This window comes from Pan troglodytes, chromosome 17 (genome assembly GCF_028858775.2).
Source record: "Pan troglodytes isolate AG18354 chromosome 17, NHGRI_mPanTro3-v2.0_pri, whole genome shotgun sequence".
Lineage (NCBI taxonomy): Eukaryota > Metazoa > Chordata > Mammalia > Primates > Hominidae > Pan > Pan troglodytes.
In genome coordinates, this window is record NC_072415.2 from 24,672,746 (window position 1) to 24,694,203 (window position 21,458).

At 36.5% G+C, this 21,458-nt stretch overlaps 1 protein-coding gene across 29 annotated transcripts in view; it reads left to right on the forward strand.

Moving 5' to 3' along the window:
- Nucleotides 1-21,458, forward strand: part of L3MBTL4 (L3MBTL histone methyl-lysine binding protein 4) — a 470,574-nt gene that overhangs the window by 193,836 nt on the left and 255,280 nt on the right. For all 29 annotated transcript variants that reach the window (XR_010152030.1, XR_010152029.1, XM_063795942.1 and 26 more), the window contains 2 exons: nt 16,054-16,139; nt 18,641-18,751. Coding sequence is in view for 27 of the 29 variants with exons in the window: in XM_063795942.1 (XP_063652012.1) it covers nt 16,054-16,139; nt 18,641-18,751 (197 nt within the window). In the remaining 2 variants the exon portion in view is untranslated. The remainder of the gene's footprint in view (nt 1-16,053; nt 16,140-18,640; nt 18,752-21,458) is intronic.

Genomic DNA, 21,458 nt, shown 5'->3' on the forward strand with positions numbered 1-21,458 from the left:
TCACTTTGTTTCAGCATAGATCTAGCCTGACTAATTTGGTAAGAAAGTGAAATAAAAGGCATCCTAATGGAAAGGGAGAGGTAAAATCATATCTGTTAGAAGCCAAAATTATTATGTGTGTAGATAACCCTAACATAAAAAAATCTGGTAGAACTAATAAGCCAATTCAACAAAATGGCAGAATACAAAATCAACACACAAAAATCAGTTGCATTTCTTTACTGTAACAATAAACAATCAGAAAGGGAAATTAAGAAAACACCTCAATTTGCAGTAGCATCAGAAATAATAAAATACTTAGGAATTAACCAAGAAATAAAAGATTTGTACACTGAAAAGTATACAACATTGCTGAAAGAACTTCAGGGTGACACACATGAGTGGAAAGGCATGTTCGTGTATTAGAAAATGTGATATTGTTAAGGCATCCCATTACCAGACTTCAAACTATTCAAGTCTACTGTAACCAAAACAGCATGGTACTGGTACAAAAACAGACACATAGACCAATGTAACAGAATAGAGAGCCCAGAAATAAAGCCATACACCTACAACTATCTGATCTTTGATAAGTAGGCAAAAACAAGCAATGGATGGAAGGACTCCCTCTTTAATAAAAGGTGCAGTGATAGATGGCTAGCCATATACAGAAGATTGAAGCTGGACCCCTTCATTATACCATGTACAAAAATCAACTCAAGATGGTTTAAACACTTAAAAGTAAAACCTACAAGTATAAAAACCATGGACGATAACCTATGAAATACCATCCTGGATATAGGCCCTGGCAAAGATTTGATGACAGAGACACCAAAAGAAACTGCAGCAAAACCAAAAATTGACAAATGGGACCTAATTAAACTAAAAAGCTTCTGCATAGCAAAATAAATTATAAAGAGTAAACAGCCAACCTACAGAATGAGAGAAAATATTTGCAAACTATGCATTGACAAAAGTCTAATATCTGGAATCCATAAGGAACTTAAACTAACAAGCAAAAAACAAACAACCCCATTAAAAAAGTGGACAAAGGACATGAACAGACATTTTTTCAGAAGACATATATGCAGCCGACAAGCATATGAAAATATGCTCACTCATTAGAGAAATGCAAATCAAAAACCACAATGAGAGACTATCTCACACCAGTCAGAATGGCTATTATTAAAAAGTCAAAAAAATAACAGATGCTGGTGAGGTTGCAGAGAAAAGTGAACACTTATACATTGCGGGTGGGAATGTAAATTAGTTCAGCCATTGTGGAAAGCAGTGTAGTGATTTCTCAAAGAACTCAAAGTAGTGTTAGTAGTATTACCATTCAATCTAGCAGTCCTGATATTGAGTATATACCCAAAGGAATATAAATTGTTCTTCCATAAAGACACATGCATGTGTATGCCCATCTCAGCACTATTCACAATCTCAAAGACACGGAGTCAACTCAAATGCCTGTCAATGGTAGATTGGATAAATAAACTGTGGTGCATATTCACCATGGAATACTACACAGTCATCCAAAAGAATGAGATCATGTCCTTTATAGCAATGTGGATGGAGCTGGAGACCATTATCCTGAGTGAACTACCAGAGGAGCAGAAAACAGAATATCCCATGTTCTCACCTGTAAGTGGGAGCTAAACACTGAGTATACATGGACAGAAATAAAACAACAAGAGACACTGGGGGGATTCTTGAGGGTGGAGAGTGGGAGGAGAGAGATCAAAAATCTACCTGGGATAGTTTTTACCTCTCTTATTACCTGAGTGATGAAATGATGTTTACACCAGGCCCCTGTGACATGTAATTTACCTGTATAACAAACCTGCACATGTATGCCTGAACCTAAAATAAAAGTTTAAAAAAAGTCAACCTACCCTAAGCGATATAAGCAGATTAAACTTAATCTTTATCAAAATTCCAAAGACATTTTGAGAATAAAAAGAAAAATCCATTCTAAAATTTATATTGACTCTCAAGGGACCCTGAATAGTCTATACAATCATGAAAAAGAACAAAGATGGAGGACTCACACTTCCTGATTTCAGAACTTACCAAAAAGCTACAGCAATCAAAACAGTGTGGTCCTCACATGCGGATAGAGATGGAATAGAGAGTGGAGTAGAATAGAGGGCTCACAAATACACCCTTGCAGTTATGGTGAAATGATTTTCAACAAGGGTGCCAAGACTATTCAATGGGGAAAAGAGAGTCTTCAACAAGTGGTGCTGGGAAAACTGGATATTCACATGGAAAAGAATGAAATTGGACTCTTATACAAAAACTAACTCAAAATGAATCAAAGACCTAAACATAAGAAAACCTAAGAACTAAAACTATTGAAATTCTTAAAAGAAAACATAGAGAAAAAGCTTCATGACATTGGATTTGGCAATGATTTCTTGAATATGACAGCAAGGGCACAGGTAACAAAAGAAAAAATAGACAAATTGGACTTCATGAAAATTAAAAACTTCCATACATCGAAGGACAATGAGTATCAACAGTGTGAAAAGGCAGCCTACAGAGTGGAAAAAATTTGCATATCATATATCTGATAAGGGATTAATATCCAGGGTATATATAGAATTTCTAAAACTCAACAATAAAAACCCAAACAACCACAATTTAAAAAAACTTGAAAAAAATTACCCACATACTTAGTTGTATTACAAGTCTTATAGATGAAAAACAGCATTCTTCTTCCCAACAGGGGCAAGCCTGTCACTTTTGATGTTTGTCACTGTGTTCCTCAAGTATGTGTTCATACAGCTCCATTTTCCAGTACTGTCTCTTAATTTCTACTATTCACACAAACACTAACTTCCAACATTAATATTTAATTTTAAAAATATTTAGTGCGTCTATTATAAGTATGAAAATTTTTTTAGCTTAGAGTTTCCTGTGATTCCATTTTCTTTCTTCTACCACTTTTATTTTCCCTGGAGTTAATAGTTACCTATTTGCCTTGTGTAGTTTTCTGTTTCTGGTATTAAGTCATTCTCACATTCTCCATCAGAAGAAAATTCAGATTAAAAATATTTTCCCCTCAGAGCTTTGAAGATATTGCTTTGTTGCTTTCTAACTTCAAGTTAGGCGTTTGACGTCACTTCTGATCCTTTGTCCGTGACAATGACCCCCACGTGCCCTGCTCCTGGAGGCACTCAGGGTCTTCTCTCCCCCCATCTCCATGATGGGACATTTCACAGGCTCTCCTGCGGCAGGAGAAAATAGTTTTTCTGTAAGTGTGTGGTGGTGTTTCACTGTGGTTTTGTTTTGCCATTTCCCTAATAATTAATGATCTTAAGTAACATTTCATGTACTTATATGCTCTCCTTGAGTTAAATATGTATTCAAATCTTTTGTCCATTTTTTAAGAATTATTTTTCTTATTATTGAGTTTTGAGAGTTCTTAATATATTCTGGAGACAGTTTATTTACCAGATATGTATTTTGCAAATATTTTCTCTCAGTCTGTGGTTCATCTTTTCATTTTCTGAACAATATTGTTCAAAAAGCAGATTAAAAAAATTTTGATGATGCCCAATTAATTAATTTTTAAATGAGTCTCAGCTTTTTTGTGTACTAAGAAATCTTTTCCTATCAGAAGTTCACAATATTTTCTTTTATTCTAGTGAAGTTTTATATTTGTGGGTTTTACAATGAGATCTTTTTATATATGGTGCACTGTAGGGGCCAAGGTTTGATTTTTGTTTGGCATATGGATTTCAAGTTGTTTCAGGAACATTTGTGGAAAACACTATTTGTTCTCCTTTGAATTACCTTGGCATCTTTATGGAAAATTAATTGACAATATATGTCTAGGTCTACGTTTGGACTTTGTATTCTGTTCTATTGATTTATGCCTGTAACTTTACATTAATACCACGTTGTCAAGCTTATATAGCTTTACAGTGGCCTGTATCAGATAGTGTACAACTATTATGTGTCAGTTTTGAAAAAGCTGTTCTTGTCCTGGCATGATGGCTCATGCTTATAATCCCAGCATCTTGGGAGGCCAAGGCAGGAAGATCGCTTGAGGCCAGGAGTTTAAGACCAGACTGGGCAACATGGCAAGACTATATCTCTATAAAAAAAAATTAGCTAGGTGTGGTGGCATGCACCTGCAGTCCCAGCTACTCAGCAACTGAGGTGGGAGGATTGCTTGAGCCCAGGAGTTCTAGGCTGGAGTGAGTTATGATTTGATTTCCTTGCAGTTTATTGATTTTAACACCCATATTTGTGAAGGATATTTGTCTGGAGTTTTCTTTTCTTTAATTTTTAAAACTGGTTTTTGTATCAGAAAATGGTGATCTCATAAATGAGTTGGAAATATTCCTCTCTTCTTGTATATTTTCTGGAACAGCAGGTTTAGAATTAGTATTATTTATTCTTGAAGTATTTGGTAAAAGTCATAAGTGAAGCCATCTGGGCTTGAGGTTTTGTTTCTGGGAAGGTTTTAGCTATGAATTCAATTTTGCTAATTTAATTTTGTTATCAAACAATGTACTTTGTATTATTTCAGTTCTTTAAAACATAATTTTCCCCTCCATGGCTCAGAATGTGGTTTTTCTTGTGAATGTTACACATCCATGAAAACAATGTGTATTTTGCTGTTGTTGGGTGGAGTGTTCCATCAATAATCAATTAGTTCAAGTCGGTTGAGTGTTGTTCATGTCTTCTGTGTTCTTACCAATTTTCTGTTTACTTTTTCCATTGATTACTGAGAGAGGATTAAGTCATCTGTAAGTGTGGATTTGTTTATTTCCCCTTTTTATTCTATAGTTTTTTGCTTTGTATATTTTGAAGCACTCTTATTAGGTGCACACACTTATAGAATGATTTTATTCTCTTAAAGAATTGTCCCCTTTATTTTTATGTATTTTTCTTTTTCATCCCTGGTAACATTTCTTTAGCCATTTTAACTTTCTTTTGATTAATGCTTGTATTGCATATCTTTTTCCATACTTTTTAACCTACAATTTACCTACTTGTATATTTATATTTAAAGTGGGTTTCCAAAAATATGTAACATATTTATGTGTAATACTGAATTTAAATCCCTCATCTTGGTGTTAGTGTTCTATTTATCCATTATGGTTTTGGTTTTTTAAAATATTTTCCTGACTTTTTAAAGATTTTATTGGGTATTATTTAATGCTTCCATTTTACCTTCAGTATTGACTTTTTAATTATGCCTCTTAAAAATATTTATCAGTTGCTCTACAGTTTATGATATACCTATTATCGCAGTCTACTTTATTATATCACTTTTCCCACAGTGTGAGAAATAGTATAGCTGTTCCCATAGTACAACAGTTTATTTCCATTTTCTTTCCTGCCATTTCTCCTCTTGTTGTCTTTAGTTCTAGGTGACTATTTTTCTTATAAAATGAGCAAATAAGGAAAACATGAAGTAAAAGCAATTTTACCTTCTATATGTTCTATATCACGTAAAGGCTGTTACCGTATTTGTTTTAGATTATGACATTATCTTTTGTTTGTTTATTTTTTATTTTATTATTATTATTTGGAAGCAGAATCTCACTCTTTTCCCCAGTCTGGAGTGCAATGGTGCGATCTAGGCTCACTGCAACCTCTGCCTCCCAGTTGCAAGTGATTCTTGTGCCTCAGCCTCCTGAGTAGCTGGGATTACAGGTGTGCACCATGACACTCAGCTATTTTTGTACTTTTAGTAGAGATGGGGTTTCGCCATGTTGGCCAGGCTGGTCTCAAACTCCTGACGTCAAGTAATCCACCTGCCTCTGCCTCCCAAAGTGTTGGGATTACAGACATGGGCCACCACATCTGGCGGACATTATCTTTTACAGTGATTTATATTAAGCAGGTGTATTTTATTTTTACCTTTATGTTCACCATTTTCAGCACTTTTTATGTCTTTGTATATATCCAAATTTCCATCTGGTGTTATGTTCCTTCTCTCTGAAGAACTTTCTTTATAATTTCCTGTAGCTTAAATTTGGTGGAAATGCATTATGTCAGTTTTTATTTGCCTGGAAAAGCCTTTATTTTGCCTTAACATTGTACAGACATTTTTGCTGGGTATATAATTCTGGGTTGAAAGGTTTCCTGTTCATTTTTTTTAAGGTGTCACTATCTTCTGACTTGCACAGTTTCTGAGTAGAAGTCTACTGTAGTTCCTATGTTCCCCTTAATTTTTTTTTTTTTTAGATAGGCTGGAGTGCAGTGGCACGATCTTGGCTCACTGCAACTTCTGCCTCCCAGGCTCAGGCACTTCTCCCACCTCAGCCTCCTGAGTAGCTGGGACTACAGGTGTGTATGACCACACCCAGTTAATGTTTGTATTTTTGGTAGAGATGGTGTTTTGCCATGTTTCCCAGGCTGATCTTGAACACCTGAGCTCAACCTATCCACCTGCCTTGGCCTCCCAAAGTTCTGGGATTATAGGCGTAAGCCACTGTGCCTGGCCACCCTTAATGTATTTTTTATTTTCCTTGTGCTGCCTTAACATTTTTTCTTTACCTTTGGTGCTCTGGAAGGGAGCTTTCTCCAGTTTTGTGCTTCACTTCTAACCTTTCCCTTGAGCACTTGGGCAGGCCCATTATTCCAGACTGACAGGCTAGCCCCACTTGGCCTTTAAGTCTTTACTAAAATGTAAGCTGATTTCTTTTTACCCACTTGTATAGAATCACTGCTTCCTCGTATGCTCTGCTACAGGCAAAATACTTTGAGTTTCTCTATCTGTCCCTCCTTGGATTTCTCTTTACTTTGTTGCTTTGGAACTTTAGATCTCCTGTGGGCTCAAGAAAGTTTATGATCATTGTTAGGGAGTGAGTAACAGTCTTCAGTGGCTTTCTACATTCTACACAGAAATGGGAACACTCCCCCCTACTTTTCAATAGCACTCTTATCTTATGGATCCTCTGTGATCTCTCTAAGGATATTCAATAAAGGTTTATTTTTAAAACTTTTTGGTTTAAATCTTCCTCACTTTATATTTTCCTTGTGTTTTTTTTCAAATTTCCTTTTTTATTTGTTTTTGTATCTATTTATTGTGGTCTTCAAATATCTAGTTCATCTTAGTTATACTTTGATGTTTAAGAATAAGCTCCTGACAAGCTGGGTAAAATCTCTGGGTGCCCTGATGGAGCTTGTCAGCTTGTGAGCCTTCCTGTAGGGTGTTCAGATGGAAACCACGTGTTTTGTTTCTACACCCCCAAATAACATAACTAGGACTCTTGGGTCAGTTTCCACAGGCAAGGTTCCTCCATTCCTCTGACTGGTGTGTATGGTGAGAATGGATGACTTGGGAGGGTGCTGCTAGCTCTCTGAGATCCTGGCCATGGGAGTGGGTAGAGAGGTCATTGTTCTGTGAGTGGGTTTCATTAGTGCCTAAGATTTCCACATCTGTAACTTCTCTGTTTCAATCTATCTAGAGATTAAAACCTCCAGCCTTTTGCCTTAACGCATGAGCGATAGTTCCCCAGTTGTGTTGGGCAAGGTAGGGGTCTATCAAGGGTCTATCGTGGGGTCTATCAAGACTTTAAGACCAGCGTCTGTGTTTAGCCCCACACTGCTGCCATTAGAAATATTTGGTGCCTGCAATTCCCAAGCTTTCCTGGATTCTATAACATAAACTAGCAACTTCTTACGTTAACAGATTTATGTGTTCTTCTTTAACAGATTTATGTTTTAGCTTTGTAAAGTTTTGTTAAGTCAGTTTTCATTTGTTGGTTTCTTTTTTACACTTCCAGGGATTTTTGTTGACATTTCTCATTTGCATTTGGCTTTTTACCTGTTCGCCTTGTGGCTTTATGTCTTCATATTAGTTTTGTTTTTATTTTTATTTTTTGCATAAATAACATTATATTTGTACTATTTTATAATTGCAGAGTTTTCTCACTTAGTGCCCCTTGGTTTCTCCTTCCACGCAGGTTAATTACTCCCACTGAGCAAATGGTAACTGATGCTAATCCCTTAATATTAGTCACCTTGAGCTAACTAGTATATCGAACCGCTCCAAAATGTTAGTGCTTTTAGCACATTTAACATTTTGTTTCTTGCTCCTGTCACAGTATAATCATGGCTGATAGGGGCTAGTTCTGTTCCATGCAATTATTCTGAGACTATCCTCCAATTTCTTGGTAATGTTTCCATTTCAGCCCGAGAATAGAAAGAAGCTGATGGTTGTACATGGGAGGGCCAAACTTGGAGGTAGCTTATTACATCATTTCTACCCACATGGGTTGGCCTGAATTCAGTCACAGGACTACATGTAGCTACATAGGAGTCTAGGAAATGCAGTTCAGCCTTCTCACCAAGAGGAAAAGCCATCATCTTATACTGTACGTATTTTGTGGATTCTCATGATTGCATATCCATGTGCACATACATGCTCATATCCATGTGTTCATAAGCCCATGTTCTTTTTTGTCATTGTTCGTGCTGTAAAAATTGGATTATATTAGGTACTTACTTTACATCATTTTTAACTTTGCTCAACTATGTCTCATGGCAAATTCCTTCCAACTCATTTGTATAGTTCAAATTCTTTCTTTATAATAACTGCATAATATTTCATAATGTGTTATATCAAAATTAACTCAGCATTTTTGTGTTAAACATTCATTTAAAAATGCCTTTATTGATACCTGTTGGCATTTAGAAGGGAACACAGCTAAAAGTATGTGTTTATTTCTGCATTTTTAAACTGGAAATTGAGCATTCAAACCTGTTGGCTGAATGAACATTTATTATTAGGGAATAAAGCTATAATAATTGGTATTTTGGGAGGTAATGAAATGTACTTTGTAGAAATAACACAGTTGGTTTCTTTAGATTCTCTAGAATCACCAATTGGCTGGACCTACTTAGTAGATATTCTAGATGTTTCATGAACACATAGAAATATTTAGCTTAGCAAATTATTATTTTGATACCCAATGACCACTTTACCTCATAATTTCCTTGCAAAGCTTAAATTATAATAGAAAAATTTACAGTCCAAAGAAATCTTTCCTTTAGTTGCAACCTTAGCCATTAAGTTTTTTTTAGCCAAACAAAAGATTACTGTATTTTAAATGGAACTGTGCTAGTTCCTATAGATAGATCCTGTTGGCATAAGGAAGGTAAGAGTTCAGAGGATAATATAAATTATTAATTAATGAATTGAACAGATATGAATTGAGTGCCTACCAAATGTGAGGCACAGCTAGGAGCTGAGGATGTAATAAAGAACAATAAAGATATAACATGTGAGGATTGCTAGGTCTGTAATAGAATGTCACTCAGTGGAATATGATACGGTTAGAGAAACTAAGAGAAAAACATCCCTAGTTTTTTATTTTAAAATGTTAAGTATTGAGAGACAGAGAGAAATAGAACTCATTACTCTGTCTCAAATGCCTGCCAAAACATTGGGTTAGATTAGATCCCCCATGAGCCATGGTATTGAAGACAGTTCTGCTGGGCGCTCAGCCAGTGCAACACAGATAGGTTGTTTTCTGGTGATCTCGCCAGACACAAAAGAGAGTTTATTTCTTTACATAGTGTATTCTGGATATAGTACAGCTCAGCCATACTTTGAGCAAAACAATCAATTATAAAATGAGCTCTTTGACAAGCTCCTGAGGTGCTGATATTTCATACTGTAGATCAAAGAATTCTCCCTATGCTTTAGAAACTAATTAATGATCAAGTAAAAAATCTAACATACTGCTGTAAATGTTAGAGAGTCTAACTTCTGTTCTTTTGCCAGAAAGATATTTTAACTTTAATTGTTATGAGCTGAATATGAATGTAAGACTTCTAATATCTAAGGCACCATAAATGTGAGGTCATTTTCAACATGTGTTTTGAAACAATAAAGGGTGAACCTGAATTAGGCTTGGCCACGATTGAAGCATCTGATTTTCTTCAAATCTTGTATTTCTGAGTCATGTACTGAACAGCATGCCACTATTTCATACAAGACAATTAGTGACCACTTGGTCCTGTGATTGTTTCCATGAAGGGCCCTTCTGTATGTGCAGAACCTACTAGCAGAATGACAGCTTTCAGGTAGTGTAATTTTCCTCAATCTCTATCATTGGAGGCCCGGATATTTGGATGACTCACTGCCCTGCCTTGTGAGAGATACTTGAAACAAATGAATAAGTGGCCTCTGAGGGGCTTTCTTAGATAATTCAGGTTCTTAAAATGATAGTGAAAGCTAGCCAGGGCCGCACTGGTACTAGTCACATAATCCTAATTATTCTATTGATGCTTTCTCTTAGACTTCAGGCCCAGCAGCCTAGAGCACTCAGTAAACCTCAAAGTAGCTCTTTAGAAGTTTTGATTTCTACAAATTGCAAGTCAGGAGACACAGGCTCTAGCTTTGACTTCGTTGTTAGTTGCCTTGCCTTGTATGAGTCACTTAAAATGCCAGGTCTCACTTTCCTCATCAGTAGAATTGAGTTTGATGAAGTGTCCATCCAGCATGTGTGTTCATGCTGAACATTCTGTCTATTGTGATAGACCCTTGGCAGATCCAATAGACAGATAGATTTGTCTATTGTGATAGACCTTTGGCAGATCCCTTTTATTGCTGCTTATTAAATAGGACTATTGGCCATTACTTAAAACCTGCTTATCATACAGCAATGATTTTGTTTCCTGAATCGGCCAGCAGTATAATTGTGGTTGTTCTGCTTCTCTAGGTCCTAAGGGACAGGTCACCCAGACTAGTCAGGAACTTAAGGACTTGTGCTATTGATTCATGAGCTCAATTCTTTAGAAAGAATGTTCCAGTGGAAAAAATAGGTTGCTGCTTAGGCTGTTGTTCCTAGAGGAAAAATAATCGAGGGTGCCTTTAAAAAAAAATCTGAAACCAGTATTACACCTTCTTACATGGCCTTCTAATATGGAACAAAAAACTGAGGAGTATTACATTTGCATTGTATAGATGCCACAGATCAGACGGCTTTTTCTTGGCATCATCCAGTTTACAGTGCTGTTGGAACATTAGCCAGTATTGACACACCAGCACCATTTTGTTCAAATGGTACCTCTGATGCCACCAGTACCAGCAGGCAAAAAACTTTGTATCAGAGTTTCATTCAGAATTTTGGGGCTAGACTGGTATCATTTTGGCTTGTATCTCTATCATTCTTGGCCACCACAATGTAAAATGTAAATGTTTCAGGAAATATATTTTATTCATTCAACAAATATTTACCAAATACTTACTGAATACCAGCTGTATGTTGTGAGGAAATAACAGTGAAGTGAACATATTCCTATCATAAGGCAGCCTATGTTCTGATGGAGCAAGAGAAATGAAATATTCACAACACACACTGTGTTAGGTGTCAATAAGTGCTGTGGAGAAGAATAAGGCAAGTAATGGGGTTAGGAAGGGCACATACATTTGGGAGGGGGGCTCCCTATTATATAGAGAGTCAGGCTGGGACTGAGCGAGAAGGTGACAGTTGAGTGGCATTTGAGATAAGGTGGCAAGTCTGGAGGATATCTACAGATAACTCTCCAGGTAAAGGAACAACAAGTACAAGAACTTGAAGAGGGAGGATGTCTGCAGTGTTCTAGTTACAGCATGAGTGTAGTGAACAGGAGATGAGGTCAGAGCGGTAGTGGGGCCAAGTTCTGTAGGGCCCTGTAGGTCATGGTAAGCACTTGCTTTTCCCCTGTGTAATCGAGGAAGCCATTGGAATGACATGGTAGAGAAGGTTTTAACTTATATTTACCTTTGTTTAACCCTTACATGTTTCCTTTTCTGCTTCCATATTTGCATCCTCCAGAAGGACTTTTTCTTGACCCTGAATGCGTTCCACTCCAGGTTCTGGAAATAATCTCCCTAGATCTCAGTTTCTTCTTTTTATTTTTATTTTTTAAATTGTATTTTAAAATAGAGGTGAGGTCTCGTTATGTTCCTAGGCTGGTCTTGAACTCAGTGGCTGAAGTGATCCTCCCACTCCAGCTTCCTGAGTAGCTGGGACTACAGGTGTGTGCCGCCATGTCCAGCTGATCCCAGCTTTTTCACACAGGGCCTCCTCCTTTGTCCCTCTCGAGGCCACCACTTCCCTGCAGCCTGTAAAGGAGACGGCTTATTTTGCCATATCCCAAGTAGTTCTCCTCTTCTTCTAAAACAGTTCTCAGCTGTTTGGAAAATCCCCTTCTTCCTGAGGGTTCAGGCTGTTCTGCTTCACTCCATCTCACCCCTAATTTTGCCACCATCCAGATGATTTTTAATTATTCTTCATCATTAACTGAAGATATTTGTCACCCAGATCTACCGTTTTACCGGAAGAATTGCTGGCACCATGAGGAAATCCAGGGCTGAGTGGCCGACGCCCTAGCTCAGTACTTCCTTGATCCTAATTTCTGTGACACTTTTTCCACGCTTTGGTTCAGCCACCCATACCCACAGCCACAGCTTGGACCTCATTCTTTAGGTCCAAGATGGCAAGTTTTTAACTCAAAATGGCATGGAATGAGGTGGGACATGAATAAATAATTTAAACAATATAGCCCAGTCTCCAGTCCAGCAGTTTACAGTCCCGCCCTCTCGCTGTCGCAGTTCTATGCCTTGGCCTCCAGAGGGAGCTCAGCATCTCAGTCCTGAGGCCTGAAAGGGGCTGCCTTGGATCATGGATGCGCTGGGTTTTCAATCTCAGCGGGACGAAGTGATAAGTATGAGGTTGATGGAGCCACGCGTCATTGTTCAGATACCATTTCTTCCACTTTCTAACTGTATAGCACCTGGCAGGCTGCTCAAGGCTCAAGTTCTCACCTAAAAAATGTAGATAAAAGTGTACCTCACAGGGATAGATGAGGAATAACTGACTTCATGTAAGTGAGTACAGTGCTTACCTATAAATGGAAGCCAGTTAGAGGTGGGTTTTCATTGAGAGGGGTGAAGAGGTTAAAGGCTATTCTTGTTCCATGGGGCGGTCTCCTGTATTTCATTCTTGTCTCAAGTAGGAATTTAAATCGTTGGAAAGCTTCTTCCACGGTATTGCTGCACTGCTGTGTGCATGGACCTGGCCCCTCCCACTCCCCCTGCAGTCCTACTTCTTGCTTCCCAAGGTCTACCAGGACTCAGGGCTGGGGTCGGAAGGAAGAAAGTCGGAGTAGGTGGCTTTTGCAACTCTCCCTGGGCCATATGACATTCTTCTCTCTTTGGGTTCATTGAACAGGGAATATACAGGTACAATATTTTCCCTTTTTTACATGTACATAGCTCATTTCTGAGAGTGGCATAGACGCAATTGCTGCTTAAGAGCCATTTAAAACGGTCACAGCCTTTAATTTTCACCTGTTTTTCACAAAAAGGGGAAGAAGGATAGTGACTCTCACAGTAGCATGCCAAGTCTCTTTACCAGGCTGGGACAGGACCAGGTACTGTCTCTCTTACTCACCTCACATCCAGTCCTTAGTCCCCTACACTCAGGTTTCCTTTTGCTCTATCCAACCATATGTACTGGTCAGGTGCCTGGGTGAAGAAGCCCAGCATGGAAGGGGCCAGGTGTGGGCATGGTTCAAAATCTACACAGAAATGTGGAGATCCAAAATGTAATAAATGGATTTGGATGATTTTAAAAAGTATCAGCTATAAAAGTAAATGCAGAGTTGGGTGTGGTATCATGTGCCTGTAGTCCCAGCTACTCAGAAGGCGGAGGTGAGAGAACAACGTGAGCCCAGGAGTTTGAGGCTGCAGTCCTCTATGACTGTGTCAGAAGAGCCACCGCATTCCAGCCCAGGCAGCCTAGAGAAACCTCATCTCTTGAAAAAGAAAAAGTAAATGCAACTGCAGAAATACTTATTGAAACATAAAATATATAGTATAACTCATAAAGGAAAGGATAGAAAGCAAAGGAAACCTCAAGAGAGCTTAAAAAAAATTCAGCTTAAAACATGTTTACAGAAATTAGATTAAAAAACTAGTGGTGAAAACGAATGTAAATTAATTTAAAAGTCCATTTAGAAAGTGATTAAAATAGATATGTCTGGAACAAAATAATATAAAAGTAAAAACGATGGGTAAAATATTATCAGCAAACACAAACAGAAAATAATAGGGTGGCAATATAATTTTTAGTAAAAATAATTTGAGACAAAATACATAAATGTATCCAAAAGGGAAAGGGAAATTTTCTCTATATTAAGAATAAATAGAAAGCACAACTCATGCCAAACATTTTATGTACAGAATGATGTAACATCAAAATATGAAGCAAAGTACTCCATGATCTAGCAGTGTTACTCCTGGATGCATTCCAACATAAATGTATACTTCTTATCACTAGAAAGAATATACCAGAATGTTCATAGCAGCATTTTTAATAATAGCTCCCAAATGGAAACCACCCAAATGACCACAATCAGTAGAATAGATAGATAAATTGTGAACTACTCACATAATGGGAATATTATACAACAATGAAAATGAATGTTCTGAAGGCAATAATCTACCTGACCCTCACATTCAGAATGCAGAGCAAAAGATGTTCACCACAAAGGAGCACATGCAGTGTGATTGCATTTATGTAAAGGGAAAAACAGAAGAAAACAAATCTCTGTGGTTGGAAGCGAGGGTAGGGATTTCTCTTTGAGGAGGGTGGTATGGTGCCTGGAAGGGACGATGATGGGGAGGGGATCCTGGAGCTCTGGAAATGTCCTGGTTTAGATCTGTGTCTGGTTATGCAGGTATGCTAGTTTTTTGAAAAATGTTCAGTCTATCCACTTGATTTGTGTACTTTCCTTTAAATATATTTTTATTAAAAAGCATAAAAATGAAGGAAAAATGATCAGAAATATGGGGGAATTGTAAAAAAATACTTATTTTAGAGAATTGAGCATATTGCTTCAGACTTTCTGCTTAAAGGACAGATTTTTGCATAATATAGCTAGATTGTATTACTGAAAATGCTAACATACTTTAAAATACATATATACTCTGTTTTTTAAAAATTGTTGACTCTATTTTATACTAAAAAGAAATCCTCAAACCTCAAAAGCAGGAATTCTATATGTCACATGACATTCTGAAACTATTATGTGGTAAACTAGATATTAGTATTACTATTTTAAACAAATATGAAAATTACTTGGAGTATCTCAAATAAATATTTAAGGATTAAATCAAGACAACACAGATTACAATTATAATTGGTTTCTAGAAAATAAAAAGTGAGAAGAATACATATTTTTTAAAAATGTGTCCAGCTGTCTAAACCTGAATTTAGTGGCAACAATGGCAGGTTCATTGTCTATTTCATTTTAAATGAAAATAAGTTATGTTTATAATTCAATTTGACAAAACAAATATAAAATAAACTGAAGAGATGTGGGAGGGAGGAAGTAATAAGAGTAAAAGCAGTAAACAATATAATTAGAAAAGAAAAAAGAAGAAAAAATAGAGCTGATGAATAAATCTAAATACTTATTGCGTGGAAAGATAAATAAAACTATACAATATAGACCTCTAGCAAATTTAATTAGGAATGAAAGAACACAAACATAAAGAGAAACAAGAAGGAAATTTGAAATAAATAGAGTTCTTTATATCATGTTCAATATATAGTTTTAACTGCAATTGTAGGAAATTGTAATTACAAAGATTTAATAATGAGACTAAAACTTTAATAGATACAGAATGATTAGAGAAATTTGAAAGATTTTCAGAGTCTTTTTTTTTCCAATTCATGGTATGAGGTCAGATGGTTGCTTGTAAGTGTTTTCAGACTTCTAAGGAGCCTTCTGTTGGAGCTTGGGAGTCAGAAACCTGAGTATCACCTGGCTCTGTTAAGTACTCACATGGCCTTTGACCTTGGCCAACTCACTTAACCTTGTTGAGTGAATGAAAGTACCATTGAGTAAGTGCTTGAGTGCAGGCATGCCTTTGCCTTCTCAGAGGTTATTGTTAAGTGAATTAATATATCTGAAGTTCTTAGCATCAGGCCTGTTTAATGGTGAGCATTCAATTAACATTAGGTGTTATATCATCCAATGTTTTGTAGTATATGGGAATCAGAATATCTATGAGTAATCTTTTGCTATTTATATATATATTTTCAGGTTATCCCAATCCAGAAAATTTTTCCTGGACAGAATACCTGGAAGCTACTCAAACCAATGCAGTTCCTGCCAAAGTTTTTAAAATGGTAAGTTCTATGTGGGTACAAACTCTCACCTTTAAACAGCGTTTGTATTGAGTCATGCCTACATTTGGCAGTTTAAAATTATTCTCGTTTTTTCTTTCTAAATTCAAGTAGTAATTTCATAACCAATATGCTTTTCTTTTAGTTAAAAATACAAAGTAGGTGACTCATCTGCTATTGTTCCCATATACAAATGTAGATGATGGTTTCCTTCCTTGAAAAATGGCAAATCAGAGGTACAATTGAAAGCACCTCATCAACTGCTGATGATCCATTCCTTACATTTCTGGTTCTATTAGTCTGCTGAGTGAGAACTCTGAATTTTCACAGTACCGCTCTCTCAGGGACTGTTTGACTGTCCATGATGCCATAACAAAATTGTTGAATGCATAGCCTTTGTGTGGATAATTTTATATATTTTGAGGTAAACCTTTCTTTCAGCATTTGTTAGAATACTAATTTTTAAAGTTCAAATTTGTACTTATATATTTATTCCAGGATTGAACTAAGTATAAATTAATTTCTAAAATAAAGTACATAGATAGTACAGTTAAAGATATTTATATCCTAAACCTAAACCAGCGGTTTTCAAACTCCATTCTCTTTCAGTTCTCTGTGTGTTTCATGTTCCCCAACTTGTCTTTAATCAGAATTTTATATATTGGGCTTCTACATATAATTTCATTTACTGAAAATTGTCTAGAGATCAAGAGGGGCTGGAAACAAAATGATATTTCATTTTTTGAAAAAATTGATTATAATTAACAGTATTTGGGGGGAAATGTCCATATAGTAAAATCAGGAAAGTAGAAGTGTTTGAGTACTAGGAAGGGTTTAAAAAGAGCAAAGATTCAGCAAGCAAAAATGCTTATTGTACTTGACTTTTCCAAGAGGAAAATGATAAGAAAATAAAATTCTGAAAAGTAGCTAAGAAGGCAACTTCCAAGCTCTGTCCTGGGTTATTGTGGATTCAGCTCAGGCATGTACCTTAGGCGTGTACAATACTAAACTCTTCTACCTCTGTTGTTCAGGACAGTGATGCTGGGGAGAACAGAAAGATTCTCTGGGATGAAAGACCTAATTACAGTCAGTATACTCCATTTAGTAGATGTGATAATGCATCTAACAAAGAAAATGTGTTTCTACAAAAGCTGGAGAGAAACACACCAGATATTGCAGAAAGATTTGACTGTTTATTACTGACATATTAGTTGGGTTTTATTTTCCTTTTGCCATTTCTAAACTTGAAAAATTCAAAACACTTTTGTTTCCAATAAAACCAATTGAACACTTTTATGTGTAATAGCTTTCAAAGTGAAACTTTTTGCCAACCTATAGAAACTATCAGAGTTGCTTTTGACTTTGATTTTTGAGAGTTGAATTTCCTTAGTTTCTGTGATTTGGTTAAGTCCAGTGTCTTTTTTCTTACTCCGTGATTATGATTCCCTGTGTGTCTGTGATTATAGACTCTTGGTTCCTAGCAAGATCACCTGAGGTGATCTGCCCACCTCAGCCTCCCAAAGTGCTGGGATTACAGGCATGAGCCTGTGGTTTCTTCCTTTCAAGTGAAAGAAACCATAACACAGATCACCTGTCTCTTGTTACAGATGAAATGACAAAAGCATGGGTTATGGCTTTAAAGTACATCATAGTATGCTTTTAAAACAGTTTAACAGCTGAAATTACACAGCTTTTATCTAAGCATATTTTAGATTTATAAAGGATCGTGTTTATCCTTTCTGAGTTTTTATTAAATAATTTTGCCTTCTGTGCCATACAGTTTGAAACTGGGCAATGAGAATAGTCAATAGTTTCTGAAATTATAAGGTCAATATCAGAAAGAAGGAAAAAAACTAAACTAATATAGGAACTGTAATAAGATGCTTTTTGAACTTTAGTGTAATCATTAACAAATTTATGATATAATCTGTCTTTGTCTTTTTAGTTATCTTTAAAATGGCCAAAAAATTATTTTTTCTCTCACAGGTTTTTGTGAATCGGATGAAATAATATGCATACAGTCCTATGTGCTCTTAAAACTAAGTTATGGCTGGGCATGATGGCTCACGCCTGTAATCCCAGCACTTTGGGATGCCGAGGTGGGCAGATCACCTGAGGTCAAGGGTTCAAGACCAGCCTGGCCAACATGGTGAAACCCTGTCTCTACTTAAAACACAAAATTAGCCGGGCATGGTGGTGCATGCCTGTAATCCCAGCTACTCGGGAGGCTGAGGCAGGAGAATCGCTTGAACCCGGAAGGTGGAGGTTGCAGTGAGCTGAGATCATACCATTGCACTCCAGCCTGGGCAACAAGAGTGAAACTCCATCTCAAAAAACAAACAAAAACAAAAACAAAAACAAAAAAGCAAAACAAAAAAACACTACATTCCAGTTGTATTAAAGATCTGCATATTAAAACGAAAACAGTAGTATTTTAGAAAAAATTAGTAGGATATCTGAATTACTGAATTTTGCATGATTTGTTGTACTTATAACATTTACAGAGGTTGCCTCATGGTTTTCTGCCAAATATGAAACTTGAAGTTGTGGATAAACGGAACCCCAGGTTAATTCGTGTTGCTACGATTGTAGATGTTGATGACCAAAGAGTAAAGGTACATATTTTAAATTATTATGTTATTATATCAATATTTTTCCTACGTTACTTTTGTTTCCTTTACCCTCCCATTCTCTGAACCTTTCTCGTTTTTTAATTCATCTGCACAATAATTTTCTGGGGGGAAAAGCATTCTGGATTTGACCTTGAAGATTGACCCTGGCCAAGATGGGACTAGAGGATCCCTAAAAAAGGAGAGTGTATAACTCACACCTTAAACTGGCCACAGAGGCTCTGATTTTTTTGGTGCAGCAGAAGAATAAAACTCCCCCTGGCTTAATTTCTAGTCACATGTCTTTGGTTGGAGTGATTCCCAGCTTATGTGTATGTGCAGGGGGAAATCTGTAGATGAGACACGACTGACTTTGAGAGATATTCTAATACTTTTCTGTTTGGATTTGCTGTTTTGACTTTTACTGTCAGTTCTTTTTTTTAAGCTTCTTTTTATTGGCATTATTCTATTTCACTTGAAATCATTGTTATTAAACAGCTTACCAAGAACAATTAAAACTTTGTTTCCTGCTTTTCTTTGTCAAATAAAAAAATTAAAAACACTTTATTCACTGTGGCTAAAAACAAAAGGTTAGATTTTGAATTAAAGATTTGATTAAAAGATTTCTATACTGTATTTTTCTCAGAGAGCTGAAAGCATCGTAGAATTTATTAAATTTTCTACAACATATTACAGCTCAAAAGTTATTTTCCATGCAAGTATAGTTTCTTTTCATAATAATAAAGATTGAAGTCAACTAATTTTAATAGGCACTAACTTAAAAGATAGATTTAGGTTCGATATAATTTAAAAGAAATCTTATTTGCCGTATCCCTAATTTGAAAATAATATCTGATTCAATTTATAGAGAATAGTCAGTACATACATTTTAGTAAAATTTAGAGATGAGTGTCCAGCTTGGCAATAGATTATCAAAAGAATGTACACTGGCAATGTCCATTATTCTTCTGATGAATGAAAACAAAAACTATGTTAAATAATATTCAGGAATAACATAGGTATTTTACCATATACCTTCTTATTAATGTTTTAAGTTTAATTTTAAACATATTGCTTTAACTCTTATTTATTTCTGGAATTTTACTGTTTACTCTTATGGCATTTTCAATGGAAATGACTTTTGCATATCATAATTGCTTTGTTAATTCGGTGACATTTTATTATTAACTTTCATTTTAAAAGTAGGCCGGGCACAGTGGTTCATGCCTGTAATCCCAGCATTTTGGGAGGCTGAGGCGGGCGTATCACCTGAGGTCAGGCGTTTGAGACCAGCCTGGCCAACATAGTGAAACTCCGTCTCTACTAAAAATACAAAAATTAGCTGGGTGTGGTGTCACGTGCCTGTAATCCCAGCTACTTGGGAGACTGAGGCAGAAGAATCGCTTGAGCCCGAGAGGCAGAGGTTGCAGTGAGCTGAGATCACGCCACTGCACTCCAGCCTGGGCGACAGAGCTGGACTCCATCTCAAAAAAAAAAAAAAAAAAGTATTTCATTTCTAAGATAAGCTCAGTCGTAATAGCACATCAAATCTGACTTAGATTTTTAGTTGACAGACTGTTTTCTTATTATTCATAAGATATTTACTGTAGCATCGATTGATCATTTGTTGCCAGTTTATGAGCAAGCAATTGAAGTTTTTCTTCTCTCAGCTTTGCCCAGTACATTCCTCTATTCTTCAATTAACGTGTTGATCATATTGTTCATATTGTTCTGTTATTCTCTAATTTTCTTTTTAAAGTCAGTATTTTTCAAAGGAAATCTTTATCCCAGCACATAATAGATGCTTACTGTATGCGTGAGTGAATTAAGGAGGGTGTGGAGGAGTGAATGGCACTGAATGTACTTTGGCACTCTGACTGTTGTCTGAATATGTAGAAATGATTGTGTTGGTCAACAGGCACTCTTCTCTTATTTTCAAATATTTTCATAATTACTCTTCTCTTGGACATCTGGAGTAATAATTATTGGAAAATGCCCTCGGACAAGACTGATCTGGGTTCAAATTCCAGCACTGACTTATTTGACTGTGTGGTAACGTGGTGAAGTTACTCAACATATTTGAACTTTCCTTATCTGTAAAGTGGTGGCGTCAACAATACCTACCTCACAGGCTTGTTGTGAAAATTCAATGAGGTCATGTATGGAAAATTCCTGAAACTCTACCTGGCTCTTTATATTATAGGTACTTCAGCAGTGGCTGCTGCTGTAATTAGTTGATACAAGTACCCTGTGCTGCCCTCCCTGGGTGTATTTATTTTCTCTATTAATGAAGGGACCTCATGGAAGCAATTGTCATCAGTAGATGGACAAAGAACAAGCCTACACTCCTTGGTTCAAAAAGCAGGAAGTTTGATTGGAATTATGTGGGGAATGTTAACAGGAACAGATGTTACTGTGCTGCATGCCTGTGTTTGTGAGAGCAGAGTCCACCTGTTCTAACAATGAGAACTACATTTTCAACAATGCTTATGGTGGTGATGGCACTTAGTCTTTGTCACACACTGTTCTAAGGGCTTTACATGAATTAACATATCTTCCTGCAACCATGTGAAATAAGGTACTGTTGTTATACCCATTATGTAAATGAAGAAACTGAAACCACAGAGGTTAAGTAATTGGTCCAAGGTCACAAGATAGTATATATGGGAACAGGGTTTTAAACCCCAGCTTCCAAACAGATGTTTTCAACTCT